We start from the raw sequence: 22,079 nt of genomic DNA on the forward strand, positions 1-22,079 counted from the left end.
TTTTTTTCCCCACACTGCAGACTTTTTCAAATTACATTTTGTAACCCTCTGATCGTAGCAGTGTTTTTAACCCTGAGGTGCACCTAAGGTTATGCAATTTTATAGTGTGGAATTGGTTTTTATGGTTCATGGTGATAAAAAACCTTGTTGGAAGATGAAAACCCATTTGCTAGCAGGCATTTACTGTACATGAAATGAAAGTGAGGCGTGTTGCTTAATTGTAGCAGCCTATAGCATACTAAAATATATGTATGGCAGAGGGAGACCTTCAAATGGAGGGTAATAATGCCTGTATAGTGAACCTTAAAATATGTTTGATTAAGTCTGTAATGTCAGTGGGATGTGTATGTAACTTATGTTTATAGACAATAAATCAAACCATAAAGTTATAATAAATCACTTTACTACAACCTTCAGAGACATTTCAGTTTGTGCAAAGCTTTGTCACAAAGCCATCAAGCCTTGTGCAGGTTTTCTGGGAGGGAGACGGAACAAAGTTTGAAAAAGGCAAAATGAGAATGAAACACAATGAAAAGGTAACCAAACTGGCATGTCTACACAGTACACATTCATACAAGGATGTAGGACTGTAAATTTAGCAGCACCAAGTCGTACATCTGACTGCTTCAAAATGTGCATAACAAAAAAAACATCTTATCTGACTTTTCTTTTAGAAAAGTGTGATCATGCTGCAGGATTGACTGTCTACTCTCAACAACATATTTTCATCAAAATAGGTTAAATAACAAAACCCCATTTCCTTGGTGATGGGAGACGTTAAATAGACAAAATGTTTTTGACAGAAAAACAACTTTTGTTTTATAATTAACATATTTTAGTATAGTAAAAAACGGTCTGTTCAAAATCTAACACTGCTCATCCCAACATATAATGCAACACTGCATCCTCTCCATGTAGAGTTGTTTCTCCAGGTTGCTCTGCTGTAGAATCGCTTCAAGTCCAGCAATCCAAAATGTATTCGGAGATATCCATCACGTTCGGCAGTCAATCCTTCCGTGCTCAGTCTCACATCATTGACTCACATTGACTCAATGTGATGGCCAATGTGTCAGTAAGACGATCTGTGATTGACTCCCGTCTTTGAGAGTTTATGACCCGTCAGGGACGCCGATGGGGTGGTCAAGTCACAGACGGAAGGTTCCGGCTGCCGGACCACCTCGTCCAGCTCGTTGATGAAGTGTTTGAGGTCGTCCAGGCAACGTTCGCGGATCTCCCCGAGATTCTCTCTTAGGGGGACCTGCAGCTGCTTCTCCAGGTTGGGGTCTTTGGCCACCAGCATCTTTACCACCATGCCAAAGGTCTCACAGTCCTGACGGTATACCTGGAAGTGCAAAGGAATATGAGTAGATAAAGCATAGAGGCTTGATGTGCACAAATTCAAGAAATAGACAAACAAGATGAAGACTTTACTTTCAAAAACACTGAGTAAACACATTTATATCCATCTGTATGCAGATTTTAGGACTGAAAAGTGTCAACAGGAAGAGGTCGAAACCTACAAGAGAAAAGCTCTTAATGGAGGAGATGAAAAGTGGTTTCCTTCCTGCTCGACCTGGCGCCTAGGTGTAAATATTCAAGTGTCACCGAGCCTGACCTGATCATTCTGGTGTCAACACACATCATGCAGTGTCAAAAGATAAACACTTTTCCTCTCAAGTTTAATAAAGGCCCTTTATATAGGACAGGGTGGCCCAAAGAGCAATAAAACCCCACTTTAGTGGTGTCTCACAGGCTTACAACAGGTGTTAGAGGGACAATGAGGAAGAGGTGCCGGAATCTTGTTTGGGAGCTGCTATTTCACACAGAGCCTCAAATGTCTCATAAAAAAAATGGAGAGTCAGCCCACTGCTTCCACATAAAGTGAGTACATTTGCAAATTACCATTACAGATTTTTTTCAAAGTAATGATCCTTCACATGAGCCGACAGTGAAATTCCAGAGGGGGTGGAGAGACATCAGAAACCTCAACCGATAATGTCAGTTTCCATTTTCTAGGAGAACTATAAGCTTCAGACGTGCTGTGGATAGATTCCCTCTCACATCTGGCCAGGGACCTTTTTATCCACTCATGACGACCTTTTCAGGTCAGTGTGATGCTCCGTTTCTCAAAAATAGTGAGTCCACACTGACAGATCTCAGGGACTCATGTTTCTTTGTGGCATGCTGCTCTCTTCTCTCCGTTTTCTCCATCTGTCCCTCCACTATTTCAAGACATCTCTTTCTTTAGTCAGTCTCTCCGTGCCTGGTTTCATCCTACTCTCCATATCTTGGCCAATTCTTCTCCCTGATTAAGTGCAAGTGAATTAACGCACTGATACTGCTACTTATCAAGTCATGCTGCAGGCGGACAAAAGGGCACTTCCAAGGACGTGCGGATCTATGTGTTTACACATGCGTCTGTGCGTGTGTGTGCGTGTGGGTAAAATTAGGCCTGGGAAGGGTGAGTTTCAGTCATTCACCGGATACCAACAGTAGCTTCTGTGCTGCAGGGCGTTCAAGCTCACTGGTTTATTTATAGCTTTTCACAATGTTCCTAGAACGGCGAACATGGTTGGAGTAGAGGAGAGATCACAAAACAAAAACAAATCTGCTGTCTAACTGAGATCATGTACTAGCAACAACAGAGGGCACCTTCCCAAAACCTGCATTAAACAAAAAATATTTCCACTGTATGAAAGCTGTGGTCAACTAAAAACAGTCTGCAGCTTAAACCGTAGACCAACGAGACCAATGTCCCCCCCGATATGAGATAGATAGATAGATAGATATGAGACGTTACTGAAGATGATTTCTAGTGAAGTTATTAGACCAGCATCTGTCTTAATGCAATCATGATGAGGACTTCCTAAATTGCCTCATTCTTGACATACCGTATCACCATATCAGTTACCAGAGTTTAAGTTCTCCCTCATAGAGCCATCTAACAATGGGACAATCATTTACAGGAAATACGTGGTCAACATAAGGATACAAACAGTTTCAGGAAAGAGTGAAATAAATACATTCTGGCCGTTTCATGTACAATAAATGATCAAGTGAAAGATATTACAACAGTCAGACTAACAAATCTGTTCTGGGGTGTCATTCAACAGCTGATTACTTACTTTTTTTGGGGGGGTGGGGGCTGAATCCAATAAATTGTGCTGACAACAACTTTAATGAATACAGGGAAAGTCGTTTCTAGATAACAATGTGCTAAAAATGTCTTTCCCGTCTTCAAACGCACTTCCTGAAATCCCTCCCTTGTTATCCAATCAGGAAGGAAAAAGGCTAGTTCTTGTCTTTGGGTGGGGTCGGTACAGAAATGTCTCTGCCTCTAAAAGCTTCTTTAAACTTAACTTTCTATGGCCAGTTAAAACAAGGTTAGGGTGAGCGCGTGAGCCTGCCTGGCTTCAGAAAAAAACGAGAGTGAAAGAGTTGGGGCCTCAGTCCAGTTCTGCCATCTTTGTACTTAAAAAAAAAAAAGTCTGGAACAGTCTGGCTTTCCTTCTTGCAGCCAAATATATTTAGATTCCTCAACAAATGAAATAAAACTCCCTTTGTATCACAGCCCGGACTGTGAGGAATAAAACCTAATACCCTTTATTGCCTCGCATGCCTTGTCACTCACTATAACCAGTTAGTCAGTAGTGCAGCCAAAGTCAACTTTGACAATGAGGTCTAGGTTGAATTTCAGCGAACCAATTTCACTTAGTTACACAAACACACAGTGAGGCTCTGCTATAATGCGGCTCAGCACGATGTCTGGCCGATGACTAAAGTTCATGCTTGTGATCTGTCAAAAGTGTAAAGACAGTTGGTGAGGAGCTACTGGACTGAAGTGTGTTTGTGTCCGTGTGTACAGAAGAGATGGCTAGACCAGATTGGGTGCGGAAAGCCAAACATCTGGCAGACACTCGTCAAGGAGCTAAACACGAGTGCCTGCTGCGACAGAAACACTGGGCATGGTGGGAAATTAATACCAGCCACCAGACAAGTGCTTATATATTTTCCAGTGGCTGGTTGGTTTGACTGGAACTTTGTGAAGGCAATTCTCTAAGGCTTTTCTTCGGAGCATACAAATCTTCTATATAAAAAAAAGACAAAGGGTTTCATAGTTTATCGACAATTAAAAAAATTCAATCATCCATTCATCTTTCCTAGTCAGAGTAGGAAAAGATCCTCGGCAAGTTTTCATTAAAATGGTGCTTTAGGCAATGTCACACATGTTTTAGGCTACATTTGTTGTTGCATATAGCAAACATGTCCTCACTATCTGCGAGCTGCCTGTTGCCAGAACACACTGTAAAAAAAAAAAAAAAAAGCACCACTAAGCATACACAAACAGTGTTCCAGCAAAGGATTTGGGGGAGGGGGGGGGTTAGTGCGCGGAAGCACAGAATGGCGAGGGAGGGGACGGGATGACGAGAAGGGGAGAGGCAAGCTAGTCTTGTTTTGTTTGCAAATACTTTTTATGTCAACAAGTTACATTATGCAACCTCGCTTAGAGCACCTATGAACTTTGGTTTCTGACCTGGTTATTGTGTGTGACAGAAACAAGGCTGACTTAACGCACAATCACAACAACAAGCTAGCCTTTCATGACACACAGGGCCCTATTTTAACGATCTACGCGCGTGGCGGAGGTGCGTTTAGGGCGTGATCCAATCCACTTTTGCTAGTTTGACGGCGGAAAAAAGGGTCAGTGCGCCAGGCACATTGTTCAAAAAGGTTGTACTTAGGGTCTTCATTAATTCTTAGAGTGTTTTGGACGTAACATGCAATAAACCAATCAGTGTGTCATCTCATGTTCCCTTTAAAAGCCAGGCGCGTTTGTACCTTGGCACATTGCTGTTATGATTGCGGATTTGAACCGTCGTATTTTTATTTTTAATATTTTGTATGTGTGCGCTGCTGCACCTTCTGTATGTGTGTAACAAGCACAGTGTGGGCCCGGGCTGTGCACAAGCCTTGGCGCATTTTACTAATGCGCTGTTAAAATAATGAAATGCTGCGTTTTTGACATTAGACCAGGTTTTTGTTCGTCAATGGCGTGATTCTTTTCTGCTGCCGTAAGATAGCAATATGCCAAGACTGCACCTAAACACACACCTCCCTGTAAAACCAGCACAACCATGGGCGCAGGTGCATTTGCTCTTAGAGACCCCTACTGCACTCAAATGCGTTTCCCCACTACAATTATCTTGTCCTTCATGTCCAAAAGACCCTCCTGTATTCATTTGTATTTGTCTGCTACCGTGGCCTTTGCGCCGGGTGCAAGATAGGGCCCACACAATCACAAACAACCTTCACAGTGTGGTGAGGACATCACAAAAGCCAAAGAAAGGGACAGGAGGAGGGAAAAGCTGAAAAGCATCCATTATTACTGACAATTCCAAAGAATCTAAAATCCTGGAAAGAAAAGCTGAAACTTCATATCCCTGTGAAAATGGAACACAAGGTTCCTTCTTGTTTTTCTTTTTGCATGAGCTATACCAGCAATGGTAACATGAAAAATACTTAAAAAATAATATTGACATGGTTCTTGGTTGTCATTTTCCAAAATACTTATGTATGGCTATGTATGAAATGACTTGACTGAGCTGGAGGAACGTGAGGAGACGCAGATGGGGGAGGATGAGACTATAAAACAGGCCAAAAGCTGCAGCGTCAGCAACAGCCTTATAACAGCCTATAGGCACCGTGGCGCAGCTCAATGTGGGAGCAGCGCAGTGTGTGCTCCGGGGCAGAGCTGGTCCTGGTTTAATGGTCCCAGTAAAGCAGCAGTAGCGCTCACTGGTGCAGGAATGGTCTTCATTAGGTAACTGAACAGACCTGGAATCTGTAGCCTGGGGTTGTTTCAGATCAGTTAAGTGGACGACCTCTCGATTTATTGTATGCGCAAATCTATCCTGCCTAAAGTTTACTTGCGTTTGTGCTTTTGTTGATGTGTTCCTGTACCATGTACACTATACTAGTGTTTCCAAATCCCTGTGTGTGGGCCTATGTGTGTGCAGCGTGCGCTTGGAAAAACGTGAGGGAGAGTTGTGATGTTTGAGCCATGCGGGATATTAAAATGGAGGGTATAATGAGCAGTTGTTGCAGCGCTGCCGGTAAGGATGGGGATTTACGAGAGTCACCGGGAAAATGGTGATAAATTTGGCAACCACCAATTTTGGCAGATAATTCAACAGCATCTTACTCTAAAACAGATTTCTGGCTGGCAACGGTGAAAGTGGCTGGGGAATTTTAGGATATGGCCACCATTGTGACTGGTGAAAAGAAAAGTTAATGTCCTGCTTTGTCAGGAACCCATTAGATGGCTGTTCCAGTAATGCCTATCACGTAAAACAATCCATGTGCGTGTCACAAAAGTCAAAGCCACCGTATGTATGGCAATGCACTAAGTTGACATTTTTAGAAAAGTCACACAATTGTAATAAGAGGATTGATCACTGGCACAAAATGTTCACTTATAACATATGTAATTCCATCTATCCAAAATAGTGATGTATCACCTTAGATTGGTTCATAGTGGGTATACAGGGAGTTTAGTTAGGCTGGCTGCGAAATAAAAGAAAAAAAAGAAGTGAAAAAGAAGAAGCGCAGCACTGTTAATAAAATTATCTTACAACGGTGTGCGCCTAAAGTTGAGTTTGTAAATCTCAAAAAAGCTCATTTGAATAGGTGATGTGTTATTTTAACACTGACCTACTTCCTGACGACTCATTTTAAACTCCTTCCTCTAAAAGATCAGCTAAAGGTAAATTGGAGTGGGACAGGTACCTTCTCTATCTCCTGAGCTTTGGCTGCGATGGCCAGGGCTCGTCGCTCTTGAAAGTTGTCTATAGTTGACTTTTGGATTTCCTCCACGACTGGAGCCACCAATGGCTCCTCTTTTACTCCTTCTGGAGGATGGTTCTCCTCCTAAAAAAGGTAGAGGAGAAACAGGCGTGAGTCACTGCTCTATAAGGAAAGACTCAGAAGTAAAGAGGTTATTAAAGCAATGCTTTAACTGTCACAGCATGAGAGAAATGAAGTTTTAAAATCATGAAATGTATGGTAGACACCCACAGAAGTGAAAATTATAAATGTTTTAACAAGTGTACTGCAACTGCCAAGAAGACCGAAATAACAATTACGCGATGCAGAGAAAGGATTTGAAAGGATGTGGGTCAGCAACGTATTGCCCAACCACAGATAGTCAGTGACATGCTATGACCTGACCTACTGACTGTTTAACTTTACAGCAAAGATGTGGTTGATGAGGCGTACCAAAAGATAAAAAGGTTAAACAGTAGCTCCTAAAGCTGAAAAGCCAGAGTATACTCGCGGTTTTCTAGCTACGTTCACAACTGTTGAATTAAGGATTCATAGGAATTACAGCACTAAGCAGCTGCATATCACATGCCATATTTATCACAACAGATCTTCATATTGTACTCGGTTCTCATTACTTAGCAGATTATGACTAAAACCTGGCTTAACATTGCACTTATTTTTCAATGTAAATTGTAGAATGTGATATCTCAGCTGTTCTCCCATCTTAAGGGAATCTGGCAAGACAAGCCACGATGAGCCATTCAAAAGAAAGACTGGAAACTCTAGTAGCCAAGTATTACTGTGAAAGCCAAAAGAAAAGAGCAAAAGCGAGAAATGAGGCCAACTCGGATCACCGCTCGATTTCTTTTGCTCATTTCCTGATACTATTAGGAGTTTGAAGGCCAGAGAGCAGAACTGCCCAGCCATGACTAAAGTCCACTCATACATTAAGGGAAACAGACCACGGACTAAGTCATTAAATCTCTCGATGAACGTGGAAATAAATCACAGACGATGCTACGTCACAAAGCAGAGTGTGGTCTAGAATAAAATAATAAAAGCATCATCCAATTATTCCTCCTTCCAATTCTCTCCCTTAAGCTATGCTTGGGAGAAGTCTAGTGTGTACACATGTGCACGTACATTTGTCAGCGTTCAGCCTCCTGAGCCTCAGTGACAAAAATATCCTGGTCTGGATCTTTCTTCTTCCACTTGCTGGGCACAGCCCAACCTGGAAGGATGTTCCACTATGAGTATAATATAAAGCTCGGCAGATATATTTTATGCAAACCGGACAAAAATGAAATGTCGTCAGGGTTAATCTCTTATTAAAAATAAATTTGACCAAAAAAAAAAAGGTTATTAGACCTATCGTACATCTTTCTCTAAACTAAGTACTTTCTTGGTCGGGTGAACAACTAAGTGACCTTTAAATTGAGGACTGCTTTACAATCCTATTTAATGTGGTTTCAAATAATTTTTGGTTGCTTGTTTGTGTATTTTCTTTTACTCCTACTGATAGCCTGCCATGCAGATTCATGAAAAGATACAAATTTTAGTGTCAACCCGACAGGATGTTCTTTTAGGCAGCTCATCATCTAGCAATGATGGTAACACACACATACAGAAGGTTCCCTAGTAGTAGAGAACCGCCACCAACATCTCCAAGACAACAACAACTAACAATGGTTGCTTGATGGTCATATGCCTGTGACTTCATGGAAACATCTGAAGTCTGAAAGCCAAAATGAATGTCATCTCCAGATCTCATTTAATTGTCTTAGTTGGTAAAATGTTATCATACTATAATGACAAGAACTGGTGTAGGGATCAACACTTCTGGTGACTTTTTTTAGTGACAGAGCATGCTCTCCACCCACTATGCCACCGTGGCTAGCAGCCAGAGCCGAAGGTGCTCTTTAGACCCCTGCTTTGGTCTCTTCTGTCTGGGATGGCTCCAGAGAGCCTGTGTGTGTTTGTTGAATCCCCACAGCAGGCGGTGGCCGGGGCCATAAGTGCAAGCTTTACTGGAGACACAGCACAGGCCTTTTATCTTAGCCAAGGTTACGGGTTTGTGCCCCCAGAACAGAAAAAAAAAACAAAAAAAACAATGCACCACAGGCTAGATCAAACACAGGAAAAAAACTGTGTGCGTGACTGGAGAGGTGGGGCACTTTCATCACAGCAGATGATTGGGTGGTTCTTACAAAATGTACATAAGGAGGAGAGGAATGGGTTTGTGTTTCTGTGTTGTATCTTGTAATTTCTGATGTATAAAGCAAATCTATATCAAAGTGCCCACTATGCAAGTCAAAATGACTTGCCAGTAAAACCTTTTTTTTTTTTTATAAATGGTAACATTCAAATGACCTCCAGTGTGTTCTGAAAAAGATCTAAGGGCTGGTAATGATTTAATAAGAAGCCTGCTTGGACATTAAAGCAGCATTTAAGGTGCAGGTTTATAGGCTTTTTGATCAAAGTCAATTCTGCACATCTTGACAATGTTTGGCCATTTGCCTAAAATGAAATAGAGTGACTGACAATTAGAGCAGGAACACAGGAGCAGTGTAGTCAACAAAAAATGGTTTAAAGTTTTCAGACTGGCTGGAAAACTGCGTGCCTTAATTTTATTTGGCCAATTAACATCAGCCATACGAGACATAAGACATTAGTTGTTGATAGGTGTGTCGGAACGCTTTCCTTGTGACCTGTGTAACACACCAATTTCTGACAAGCACAAGACCACAGACCCGCTACATCTACACGACAGTCACAGCGACCAAACAGTCAGTCAGTCATATTCAAGAGAGAAAAAAAAAGGGACACCCCAATGAGTTCCACAGGGACTTCTCCTGACGTTGTGGCTAAGATCCAATGATAAAGCTGTGACTTGGGCTACTGAGTTAGTCTCTTCACTTCTGGGTGGCCATAGCCAGACGCATTGCGCCTAATCACATCTGATTCTATTTACACTCCTCTGCACAGTTGGAGATGGATGATTTCAGAAAAGCAAGTTATTATTATTTGCCAAACAGGCGGGAGAGATCTGCATTCAATACTTACTCCAAACAAGAGCACATTAAGGAATAACAGCTTGTACCTTTGTCAACACTTGAGCCCTTTTCCTTACACCAGTACAAGTTGTACTTTTGATTGAAGTCTGCTTACAGCACAGGTAAACAAAGCATAGGCCTGATGGGTTTTATGCTCTGCTTGAGGCCCACTTTGAAACCCATTAACATACTTCAATGGAACTAAACACTTATTAGAAGGATGGAATTTAAGATGTTCCAGATGCATCCTGCTGTTCATTGACAAAGGCGCAGTCCAGAATACATAATAAAGAGATCGTAATTTGGGGACTGAATTGCTGTTCAAAATCAACTTAAAAGTACAAATTTCAGCACAAAAAGAAAAAGAAAAGAAAAAAGTGTTTGGTACCTTGTTTGAGGTTGCGCTCTGTGGGGAGCCTTCTCTTGACAAGCCAGGAATTTTGTCTAGAGAAATTAGAAAGACAAAAAAAACTAAAAAGTTTGACAGTGAGATGTGAGTGAAGGGCAAAATAAAGTGAGAAAAAAAGATCTAGAATGAAAACATAGTAAAAAGTAGAGAAAAAAGTGATAGCAGGATTCAGAAATGTTTTGGAAAAAGGACAATTAGTATGTCTGGAAAGTATATGGTTATGATAACCAGGGCTCTGGAAAAGGTGTTCATGTTTGGTTCCAGGATCCAGACAGGTACCTAGGCTAGAACATCTAAGAGCAATCAAGAAACAGATGGTTCACAATCGGGCTTCAAACTCCAGCTGGTGGATTCACTGTCGTGTTAAATTCTCTCTTTTCCAGAATCCCACTCATTGATCGGACACCGCCTCCTCTCTCACTTTCCGTGTGTTCTTCTACCAACCTCTCTCCCCAGTCATTCTGGCACCACCTGAGGCTTTGTAGCCAACCAATCAAGTCTACCAACAAACATGATCTCTGGGGCCTCGCTATGAACCAAAAACACCCCGATGTGGAAGCGTTTGCTTCAGGAATATCCATCAGACATCCTATACATTTTCCCTCTTCGTCCACACACGACCTGGTGGCATCTTTATGAGGCCTGACAAAGTGGCAGACAGAGCGGGGAGAAAGGCTGGCTGCGGGACACATTACAAACACTCCGTCTCTCTCAAGTTACCCAGACTGGGAATAGGTTAAGTTTAACGAGTGTAACCTTTGTATCTCTCTGAAACAAATCCCCTGCATGTAGTTGCATCTGTCATTGATTGGGATTAAACAAACGTAGTGTTTTAAAGTATAAAAACACTACCAAACTGCTTTTCATGCAACTGTTCTATCCTACGAACAACCATACCAAACTGAACTTGCCAGTCGGTCTGCTCCGAGAGACAGATTTATTTATTTTGCCACATAATTATAATGGACACTTGCCATTCTTAGGTCCACCGAGCTCATTTCATGAGTAAAAAATCCAAACGGAAATTTGAAAGGAGAGAGGGCCAGCACTGAAGCTGGTAGCAGACCTAAAATAACACTGTACTACTTGTGGAAACGGGGAGTTCACAAGGTTACCCTAGCTTTGTTGCATTTACAGTCCAGTTAATTTTGAGATTGAATTAGTTGTAATGTAAATTTAGCATAGTGTACATATCCAGAGTCGGTCACATAAATAATTAATAAATCAGAGATGCAAACATGCATCAAAAGAAGCCACTGTCTTTGCGATTTAGCAGTGTGTTCCAATGCCTTCACACAAGTACAATGTCATCCAGCTTTGATATGGACTGCAAACTCAACCGTCCCTGACTCAAAACTGAAGGAAGAATAATGCGGGGACATATAAACTTCACATATCTCTAGATCTAGAAAATCCAATGGCATACATTTACTGATCAGAGCAGGAACCACGGAAAGTGATCAACAGGTAGAAATGGTTAATATAAAGGGAACCCACTACAGCCAAGTCATTACAAAGTACTAATTAAGAAGAGAATTCATGGTGCAACTTACTTCAGACCCGGGTGATAAAATGTCAGTGTCAACTAGTTCATTGTGGTTAGAATTATTTAGGTAAAATTATTTTAATCATTTTTAAATTAATACTCTGTAAGTTATATTATATACACTTTATTAAATCCTGTAGGTTTAAACTTGTTCTTGGTTTTAAGCATATACAGGCCATAAATGCATTCTCTCCTCCATCCTTGCATCCTTCTCTCGTTTGAGTATAAGCAGTCCCAATATTTCCTTCTGACATTACAAAAGTATGCAAGGAGCCGAGTGAGGAACAACACATCAGCATTTTGTCACCCAAGTCCAAGCTTGTTCACATGGCTCAATGTACAGACCCAAAGTTTCATGTCCACTCTGTTGAGGATAGAGCGCCCCCCAAAGGTGCTCAGAAACACCTGCGTGACCCTCTGGACCGTCCACACCTGAAAAGCCGATTAGCCAGATTATGAGTCATTGATAAAACAGTGAAAATATTGGGGGACAAATTCAGGGGTCTTGAAAATGAATGTACATTTTGGGGGGGTGACTGTCTAAGTTTAAAAGTTGTTCTGTAAAGCAAGGCCTAACTGATGCTTTTTTTTTTAATGGATTTGGCCAATAAAAGGGCTATGATCAAAACATTATCAGCCTTTTCATAATATTAAAGTCGCCTTGTGCCAGCCTGGACACAAAGTGGTTTTAAAAATGGAGCTCTACACCGCACCTGGGGAGGGGAAACTAAGGGTTCTACATACTCTTGCCTTGCTGTGAGGGAAATGGCAGGCTCTTGGCTCTGTCTGGTGAGTAGCCTCTGCTGCTGACGCTGGAGCCAGAGCGACTGTGGGGGGAGCGGGCCACCTCCCGGCGCACAGGAGAACGTTCTCTGAGTGGAGGGAACGGGGCTGCCTTTCTCCTGTAGAGGTCTCTGTCCTCCCTGGAAAAGCACAGGGAAATGTGTGGGCTGAAGTAATTTAAATATTCCGAACAGCCAAAGTGTTGTCTGAAGAACATATTAGCTCTCCATCTTTGTCTGACAACTCTTGCGTTACAAACCCACATCTGCAACAACATCTTTCAGAGAATCCAAACACAAGGACTTCTACTTTTCCTTTTTTTGTGTCACCATAGCACAACACTGCCATCTAGCATTGAATGTTTTTTTCTGACCACATATACACTAGGTGTTTTCACCAATTACACACCTCCTAACTGCGGCATTGATGGCTGCAATGAATAAGCTGCATATACGTGGGCAGTGATTGTCTTATCATACCCTCTGTCCAGGTTGAGGATGGCTTGCACGAGTGTGTCTTCCCCGCTCTCTGGGAGCGCTCTGGGCGCTGGGTAGATGCCCTGGTTTCGCACGTTATGAGGTGGTGGTGGTGCTGCTGCACGGGCGCTGAGGGAATTAATACACAAATGTCTGGTCAGTTGCAGAACATACTGTGCAACATGGCAACAAATACCCTTTGCTCAATTTGTATCTAATGTAATTCGAACTACCTTAAAACCAGTGCGGTCAGGATATTGTATTTAGGGTGTGGGTTGCCTAATTCTCCCTGGTCACAATTTTGCAGCGCGCACTTTTTCCATACGAAAAAAAAATGTCTTTGACAAAGAACCTTGAAGCAAGCAACTCACACCGGCCACGTATGGTTACAGGTTTACACATGACCACACATGAGGGTGGAAATTATCCAATAACTACTTAATGTTTTTTCCGTCCGTAATAATAATAATAATAATAATAATAATAATATCAACTGTTGGAAATACAGATTTTTAGTTCATGCTCCCAATAACAAAACCTTTTTGAGTGGAAAGATAAACATATACATGCATGCCCTGTATCCCTTGTAACTCCTGGCACCCATTATCTCTGAGCCCCTTTCCTTAACTCCCCACTGCGCCTCAACTGACCTCTGACCTCTACCCAAACCAAAACCACCAATCAACAGGCGGGAACTGACCTTTGTGTCCTTTCACAGCTCCAAATGTTTGGAGTAAAAGCCATGTTTCTGTCCGCCTGCTAAGTGGTCGATTTAGTCAATATCATTTTTTGACATTTCTGGCCCGTTTGGCAACTGTGTACATCAGTGCATTTTGAAGATTAGTCCCCTGGCAACTTTCAGTGTTAATACCACTCTTGATTAATGAAAACATTCTTGGCAAATGCTTGAGCCGGTCCAAGAATTTAACCTCTAACGGCACATTACAAATAACCTCGGCTGTCCCTCTTAATCATGGCCCCAGTTCAGAAAGAAAACCCACAAAAGAGAACCGGCGCCCTGTTCCATTATTCCTGGAGGAGACTTTGAGGCCTGCTTTGAAAATTGTAATGTTTTTAAAGTAAAACGCTTTTTTCAGCTGAACTAATTTAACTTATTACGTTACACTGGAATATGACACAAAAAGGCAGGGGTCATGTTAGAATGAGTTATCTTATTTTACAATTTTGTTCTTTTATCTAGCCAAGTGGACTTGGTGTCCATCAAACCGCAGAGATGCGACCTCAAAACCTAATCAACGTTCCCTGTAAACGTGTGTTTCTCACCATGCAAATGCTCCCAATTTAGTGTTTCCCCTGTATTATAGAAATATAGAAAACTAAATGACATGAAACTATAAAGGGCAACACCAGAATTGACTGTGAAGAATTGTAACATACTTTAACTCAAATGCTTAAAGGGGTGGTTCAGAATTTTGGACATAAGACCTTATTTCCTATTTAGCCAGTGTGTGTTTTTTTTTCTTTTTTTAAATCAGTGGAGACAGTTTAACACTTTTCATCCAGTCCTTCCATTTGTTGGTGCTAGGCTGGCATCAACAGTATCTGCTAGCCTGCCATTAAAAACAGTCTTACCCACTCCACAGTAAATAAAGGCAAATCAATTATAATGCCATACTATCGATGTAAATGTCTGTTGCTAGAATAATGTTAGAAATAATCTACCCTTGGATCTCAAAGATTGCATTACATTTTTTAGGACAATTTTCTCAGCAGTGGCGGAATTTTACTTTGCTTCTGTTAGTAAAACTGCACCAAAAAGTAAATAGTGAAGCGCACCACAGTCGGGACACCTAGCTAGCTAGTAGTAGCCTTGTACATTGTTATTGAAGCATTAGACTGGAAACAAAGGACTAGGAAACATGGTGATTCAGTGTGCATTTAGAAATTGTAAAAAAGAAACCAAACAGATGGGCAACACCAGTCTCCGGATGGTCTGTCCCTATTCTCTACGGCATCTGCAGCGGGTACTGTCTCTACAGACGCTTTCTCTTTCTGGCCTTTTAGCATCTATCTCTATTAGTTATACGTCTGTGTATTCCGGCTCTTACGGTTACCATTCGTTGGATAACACATATTCCTTGTCTTCAAAGTCAGAAACATTGGCATGGCTTTCAAACGGGACCATAGTTTTATATCTTGTAGAATCCTTTGTGCAATGTACTCTGCTTCTGTAGCAATGAGTGTTAGCAGCAAGTACATAAACTTGCGAGATTATCATGTAAACCGGCTTTCTCGGTTTCCTCTGTAATATCACACACGCTGCTGTAGCCTGTGCTACCAGCTACAGGGAACAAGGTATAACTATTGCAATGCGATGCAAGGGTAGTTGAATTTCTAACATTCTATCAACAGACATTTACATTGATAGTCCGGTGTTATAATTTATTTGGCTTTGGTGTACTGTGGAGTGGGTAAGACTGTTTTAATGGCAGGCTAGCAGATACTGTTGACCTGCGCTAGCCTAGCACCAGCAAACTATGCAATTGGAAGGACTGGATGAAAACTGTCTGCTAAAAACACAGTATAGGTCGTATATCCATCATTCTGAATGACCCCTTTAAGTGGAACCAGAGCCAAGAGTTTAGAGTAAATATTGGAAACCTGTTAGCCAAAATCAGTAGTCTAGATTTTTGCCACCCAAAATTGTGGCCTAAAAAACAGACACTGTTCAGCTAAGAAGCGTAGTTACCATCTAACCAAAAAAAAGTGTGAAGCCAGGTAAGTACTGAGACCGCCAGACATTATGTGAATAGGGTGAGACAGGCCAATACGGGGTCAGAGCAGACCATGAATTATAACAGCTGGTGTGTAAGCAAACATTTCAGAAACATACTGAAAATGGAGGCCTAGTCCTGCAGAAATCCCTTCTAACTAGAGGACTTGTTCACAACACAACATGACACCAAAAACAATAACATCCAATTCTACAGAGTGATATAACTTATGAAGAACAACTTTCTAGATAAGATACATTTTTGAGAAAATAAATATTAGCTCATTTAAGACAAACAGAAGCAGTTTACCCAAACTCCAAAGGCCGTCCTGTGTGTTGTTGGTCTTCCCTGGGTACTCTGTAAGGATAGTCCTCCTACCCAATAAAGAAAATATAAAAAAAGATCAAATCCATGAAAGGGACCTTTGCTAGCACTCTTCAAAGGATTTGATTATGTCCTAAAATAAAAATGTTAGGGAACTTAAGTTATCAGTCTGAAACTCCAAAAGATTTTTACCAGTTTTGATTTGAAAATGTGCCTTTAACTTCCATACATCCAAACATCCCCCCCTACAGTTTATTCAATGGTATCTCATGAATTCATGACCTGATACTGATAAATATGCTTAGTGAATATTGATGCCAAGACACCCTCTAGAATTAAAAGGTATAATTTAAAGTTTTTCAATAATAATAATAATATTTCACATCATTTTGGACCATGATTATTACGTGTGTGTAAAATGTAGGAAAACCTAAAAGCTGAAAACCAAAACTTGCTAAAGAAATCCACTGGGGATCAACTACAAATATTAGATGTGAGAAAAGTCATGTAGTTAGTTTTCTTGCTCATATTGATTTTACATATATCCGGCTTAGGTGGTGCCCAAAACGGTTTGGGTGCTGTGCCAAAGCCTTATAATGGTAAGGCAAACCTTGGAGTTGGAGTTTATTAATGTAACTCAAATACTTTGTGAAGTGGCAGCTGCTAATATTTCTCATTTTAAAAACTAACTTTTTGACCCATATTCAATTGTGAAAGAATTTGGCTGAGCCTTTTGTTTCGCTCTATGTGCTTTTATCACTTTCATCTCATTCCTAGATTGCTCTTGTTGGTGACTTTTCTTCAAAGTTGTTGGAAATTTTACTACATTTTAATTAGTTTGTTCATCTGAACACAACGTTAATTGTATGACATTTATGCTCTCACCCTTCTTGAAGGTGGAACAGCTCTGCGTTCAGCGGGAAAATGAAGGCTGTCACCATGGTAGCCCCTCTGATCTTCATGATAATTTCGTGGGCCTCCTCCATTCGGGAAGAAGCGTGGACCTCCTTCGTATTCGTACCCGCCGCGGCCGTAGTCGTCCTCTGGCCGGCTAAAGGGGCCCCTCCTCTCCGCTGCTCCAGCTGCCCGCGGGTACGGACCCTACCAGGATGGGTGCATTTTTATTATTTTACATTTACAGTTAATTCTTTTAATTAAACTGTTGTTTTGGGAATACAAAATGCTTGTCTGCTCAAATTACCCAAGGCTTATGTCAACCCTATGAATTTCTTCAACTGATGTAGCAAATAAATAGAAGATTTTTCTCAATCAAGCGAGCTGTATAAAGCAATGTCATACGTGATTAAAACTAGTTTGTGGGACGTGTTCTCTCCAAATGATGTATTCAGGTTGCTTGAAGGACATATGCTGCAAGTCTTCTTACTTGTGTTTTTATCTGCATGCTCTTGAATGTGATACAAGGTCAAAGCGCTATCAACCAATGAAAATAGACTGAATTCACATTTGTACACACTCACCGATCTCTCTGCTAAAAAGCGTTCATCATACACCTCTCGTATACTCCTGTCTCTCCTGTACGTCACTGCAAATGGCAGAGCAACAGTAGGAATGAATGCATTGCACATGGTGCAATGTAATGGTGGTTCCACAAAATAAAATAAAAATGCCAATGCCAAAGTCAACTTCTTGAAGCAGCAACATTTCAGTAAAATCAAATTGTAACTAGATATGCAGGAAAAACCATGGGACAAGCATTTCATCATTTGAAAGCATTTTAGTTCAGTCAGGTAAATGCAACACTAAACAGCTCTAGCAAAAACACTTTTTACAATATATAAAATGTTCTATATACTGTCCCAATTCTTGCATGTGCCATATTATCCCATTTTATTTATTTATTCATTATATTTCTATTTAGGCAGTAGTGGTATTTACTCTTGTTAGTCTTGGTGTCAAACAAAACACTGTTAAAAGAATGTAGTACAGACAGGTGTTGTCACGGACTTACTTTTGGACTCAAGGACCTGTGTGAATCGGGGTGATACGATAATGAGATGTGATCTTCAGCACAATCTGTAAAAACATAACACTTTGAAGACTAACATATACACCTGGAATGCGTTTCCATGCAACTGTTTAGGAAGTGGTAGTATTATATTTAAGCCTACAAAAGCAACTAAATTAGACGCATATTTTTAGTTGCAAATAAAAACCGATTTATGTTGGACATTTTTTAAATAAGATAAGTTGTGTAACACTGTTTGGACATGAGATGTGTGATTCAACAACTGAGCTGACAGAGGTGTCTTTCTTCAGAATAGAGTGACCTAAGATTGAATGCCCTGTTGACCAACCACACCATATTAAACATAGCACCTAGCCGATGCGTTACACATATCACTCCATGTTCTGTGATGGTGAATGTAACAGTAAGCAAGTACTAACATCATCTATTGTAACGTTAGCTCCACGCAGAAAGAACAGCTAGCTAGCCTTGCTAATTAGTTAGCTAGCCTCCATATTTGCCACAAATTCGCAGGTTATATTGAATCTGAGAGCAAGTTAACTAATCGATAGCGGCACACAAAAATAACAAATAAGTATTTACGGCGACGTATTGCATTTTTCTAGATATACACGTGTTAAATAACCCACAGTAACCCAAGCTAGTACCACAATCTCACCTTCCTCTATAGTTTAGTTAGCCTAGCCTGGTGTAGCAGCGAGATGGATTACGGCTGTTTTTATTGGCCGAGGAATACGCACACGTCATTAAGTTGCGACTTGCAGACTTGGCGTTTGTTTCTGTTTGCTAAAGTAGCTGCATACAAGTCATAATAAATCCATGAGACAAATACACACAATTCTGCTATTGTAGACACATGTAGATAGTGTTCAACGGTGGAGGCTGTGTTGGGAAGTGGTACGTTTGGTTAATGCAGTCAGTTGATTGCAGTTACGTTAAAATATATAACGCGACATAAATGGATTTACCAAGAAAGCTAAGTGAGTAGCTTGTTGTGCATTAAACAATTGTAACGTGTCTTATTTGTCTTACAGTGTGTCATATGCGTCCAGTATGAGCGGGGGTTTGGCACCAAGCAAAAGCACCGTGTATGTGTCAAACCTGCCATTCTCTCTTACCAACAATGACCTACACAAGGTAAGACAACAATTACAATTGTTGACAAGTGTTGTGAAAAGAAATGTTGCTCATGATGCTTTTGTTTGGCAAAAAGAAAACATGAGTCAAAGTCCTCCTCGTTTCCTATTTCAAGGAACGTCCTTTCACTTTTTTCTCAATTTAGCTGTTCACCAAATATGGAAAAGTTGTAAAGTAAGTAACTGCTCTATCATACTTTATTTGTTATCTTACACCAAAGTAGTGAAGTAATAACCCACAACTATCAATGACAGACTCTGGATACTTGTAATAGTTATTATACGTTTCAGATAATTAATACGGAGAAAGTCAGAGAAAGTCACATAATTACTACAGAAAAAGTCAGACAATTAATACAGAGAAAGTCAGAGAAAGTCACTCCTATTTTGTTTTTAACTGTCTATTCATGTGTTTTATCGGTTTTTGATGCTTATGATTTTGAACTGTTTGTACTTGTGTTTTATCTGTTTAACTGATTTTATGTAAAGCACTTTGAATTGCCCTGTTGCTGAAATGTGCTATACAAATAAAGCTAACTGGCCAAAGCTGCCTACGTTTAAAAATAAGATGTTAATAACTCATGCATATTTCAGGGTTACAATCGTTAAAGATAAAGACACTCGCCAGAGTAAAGGGGTGGCGTTTGTTCTCTTCCTGGACAGAGAATCAGCTCACAACTGTGCAAGAGCAGTGAATAACAAACAGGTGAGTCTTACACCATAAGTGTTCCTACTTTATGTCACTTAGCGTTAGCTGCAGTCTCCTTGTGAGTGATGTTTCGGATATTCCCGTGTCAGACTTCCAGATGTGTTTGTCTCCCAGTTGTTTGGCAGAACAGTTAAAGCTAGCATTGCCGTTGACAATGGACGAGCAACTGAGTTCATAAGAAGACGGAACTACACGGACAAGACGAAATGCTACGAATGTGGGGTCAGTGCATATTTAAGTTTCTTTCTGTAAGATCAAAATATTTTGTTGACCTACAATCACAAGTATAATCTTTTTTTATGCCTTAAATGGAAAAAAGAAATGGGCAAAAAAATCATCCCAGAAAGAGTTGTCTGATTGTATGCATTATTAAATGAAACCTCGCAGGATACAGGTCATCTGAGCTACGCATGCCCCAAAAACATTCTGGGAGAGAGGGAACCTCCAAAGAAGAAAGAAAAGAAAAAGAAGAAAAAGGCTGAACAACCTGAGCATGTGTAAGCATTTTATAGCTGATATTTTGTGAGATATTATATATTGGGTATAGTTGTTTTTTTTGCAATTCCTACATCTTTTCCCTTTTAGTGAAGAAGAAGAAGAAGAAAGTGAAGAAGAGGGAGAGGACCCAACCTTAGATAGTCTGAGCCAAGCTATAGCTTTTCAGGTAAGTGACAAATATAGAAATCCAAATAGGCATCGCTACTGAAACGTGACATACTCCCCCAAAAAAGATGAGAGCTAGTAGGTAATATTTGGACTGGAAACACTTTCTGCATGTAAAATGTATGCTATTATATTTTAGGAGTATCATATTTCTTCTGTTTTTTTGTGTACCTCCAGCAAGCTCGTATTGAGGAAGAGAACGAAACACAGAAGAAGCAGGCACGTTTGGCTCAAGAGGACGGAGCCCGTGCTTCAACATCCTCAGACTCTAAGAAACCAAGGATCAAAAAGAGTGCGTACTTCAGTGACGAGGAGGAGCTTAGTGACTAATAATAATAATAATAATACACAGTTTGGACATAAGTTGTTTGTTAAATATTGTTTTGTGTTTTTAGGTTGACAATGATGAATTTACATATTCCCCTTTTTGTAACTAAGGCAATTTTCGGTTCTGTGGTGTCAGTCAATAAAACTTTGTTTCTTAATAAAAACAAAAAATTGTGGGTTTGTTCCAGAATCAGATAAAGAATGCTGAAGAGAAAATATTAATTATGTTTTTCTTAGATCGATGAAGTAAATAGAAATTTGGAAACAACTGATGCTGGAAATGTCCCTTTTTGTTATTACTCATTGATGAAATTAGTGGTTGGATTATTTTACAGATATGAACAATTTTCTCCACAAAATATAAAAAAGCAGTGATGTGTGTCAGTTAAGTATACTGCTAATAATGTGTATTTGTACGATCAATTTTCTACTTGATTCACCAAACATTGTACTGTGCAGTAATCTTGGCAGTGCGTATAAATGCAAAAATACGGTAAAATCTCATTTTCAGGACATAAAGGAGATCCAGTTCATATGAAAAGGTTTTGGGAACCCCTGGTCTCAGTCTTGGGATCATCCCCTCATATTGAGAAGCAGCATGATAGATGAGAGTCACAGTACAAAGGTTCGCTTTGGAATTCTGTTTTTGATGCTCGCTTGCGTCAGCACGGGAACAAAGCAAGGGATTTCCCTGCTATTTAATGCGCATGTGGTCGAAATAGCTGCGGTATTTCTGCAGTCTTTGAGTCAAAGTAGTAGATGCAGGGATATGAGATGATAGCTTTTAACGCAACCAGAGTGACAGAGAAAGACGTATGGCTCTGAACCTCTCTGAACGCAACATTTGTTACAATGGCTTTTGTTGCATTTAGGTGCTGTCGGAAATTATTTAGGGCTCATGACAAGGGGAATGGATAAAGCGGGAAATTGCTTCAAAACATGATCTCATTCAATGACTAGATTACTGTGGTCGTTCTTTTTTGCACTGCATGTTAATTTTCTTAATTTTATATTCCATCATTTTTTAATGAGTTTATGAACATGCTTGTGCAAGAGATACTATCTATTCGAAGCATGCATGTGTCAAGAGCATTAAAAAAAAAAAAACA

The 22,079-nt window shown here is 40.4% G+C and overlaps 2 protein-coding genes across 6 annotated transcripts; one reads left to right on the forward strand and one right to left on the reverse strand.

Annotated features, from left to right (window-relative positions):
• Nucleotides 1–381: 381 nt before the first annotated feature.
• pphln1 (periphilin 1) lies at nt 382–18,878 on the reverse strand. Of its 4 annotated transcripts, none has more exons than XM_034862957.1 (11): nt 18,794–18,878; nt 18,118–18,182; nt 17,627–17,691; nt 17,034–17,249; nt 16,134–16,198; nt 13,093–13,218; nt 12,581–12,753; nt 12,176–12,262; nt 10,264–10,319; nt 6,787–6,927; nt 382–1,342 (listed from the first exon to the last, which is right to left on the reverse strand). In XM_034862957.1, coding segments are annotated over exons 2-11 (1,203 nt in total). In that variant the 5' UTR covers nt 18,119–18,182; nt 18,794–18,878; the 3' UTR covers nt 382–1,069. The 4 variants fall into 4 exon arrangements, with proteins under 4 accessions (XP_034718848.1, XP_034718846.1, XP_034718850.1 ...); XM_034862955.1 differs by having other exon boundaries at nt 12,575–12,753; XM_034862959.1 differs by lacking the exon at nt 12,176–12,262.
• Nucleotides 18,860–21,087, forward strand: zcrb1 (zinc finger CCHC-type and RNA binding motif 1). Of its 2 annotated transcripts, none has more exons than XM_034862967.1 (8): nt 18,860–19,032; nt 19,170–19,272; nt 19,418–19,446; nt 19,866–19,977; nt 20,095–20,202; nt 20,368–20,477; nt 20,566–20,644; nt 20,821–21,087. In XM_034862967.1, the coding sequence occupies exons 2-8, from the start codon at nt 19,189–19,191 to the stop codon at nt 20,971–20,973; spliced, it is 675 nt and encodes a 224-aa protein (XP_034718858.1). In that variant the 5' UTR covers nt 18,860–19,032; nt 19,170–19,188; the 3' UTR covers nt 20,974–21,087. The 2 variants fall into 2 exon arrangements, with proteins under 2 accessions (XP_034718858.1, XP_034718859.1); XM_034862968.1 differs by having other exon boundaries at nt 18,872–19,025.
• Nucleotides 21,088–22,079: the final 992 nt, after the last annotated feature.

Source organism: Etheostoma cragini, chromosome 23 (assembly GCF_013103735.1).
Source record: "Etheostoma cragini isolate CJK2018 chromosome 23, CSU_Ecrag_1.0, whole genome shotgun sequence".
NCBI lineage: Eukaryota > Metazoa > Chordata > Actinopteri > Perciformes > Percidae > Etheostoma > Etheostoma cragini.

Coding starts and splice junctions, on each gene's coding strand:
- pphln1 (XM_034862955.1), bottom strand. Junction 12,263..12,574: donor TCCCTCACAGCAAGGCAAGA/GTATGTAGAACC, acceptor TCGGCTTTTCAG/GTGTGGACGGTCCAGAGGGT. Junction 6,928..10,263: donor AGAGCGCAACCTCAAACAAG/GTACCAAACACT, acceptor TACCTTTTTTAG/GAGGAGAACCATCCTCCAGA.
- zcrb1 (XM_034862967.1), top strand. CDS start 19,189: ATGAGCGGGGGTTTGGCACCAAGCAAAAGCACCGTGTATGTGTCAAAC. Junction 19,447..19,865: donor AAATATGGAAAAGTTGTAAA/GTAAGTAACTGC, acceptor TGCATATTTCAG/GGTTACAATCGTTAAAGATA. Junction 20,478..20,565: donor GCTGAACAACCTGAGCATGT/GTAAGCATTTTA, acceptor TTTCCCTTTTAG/TGAAGAAGAAGAAGAAGAAA.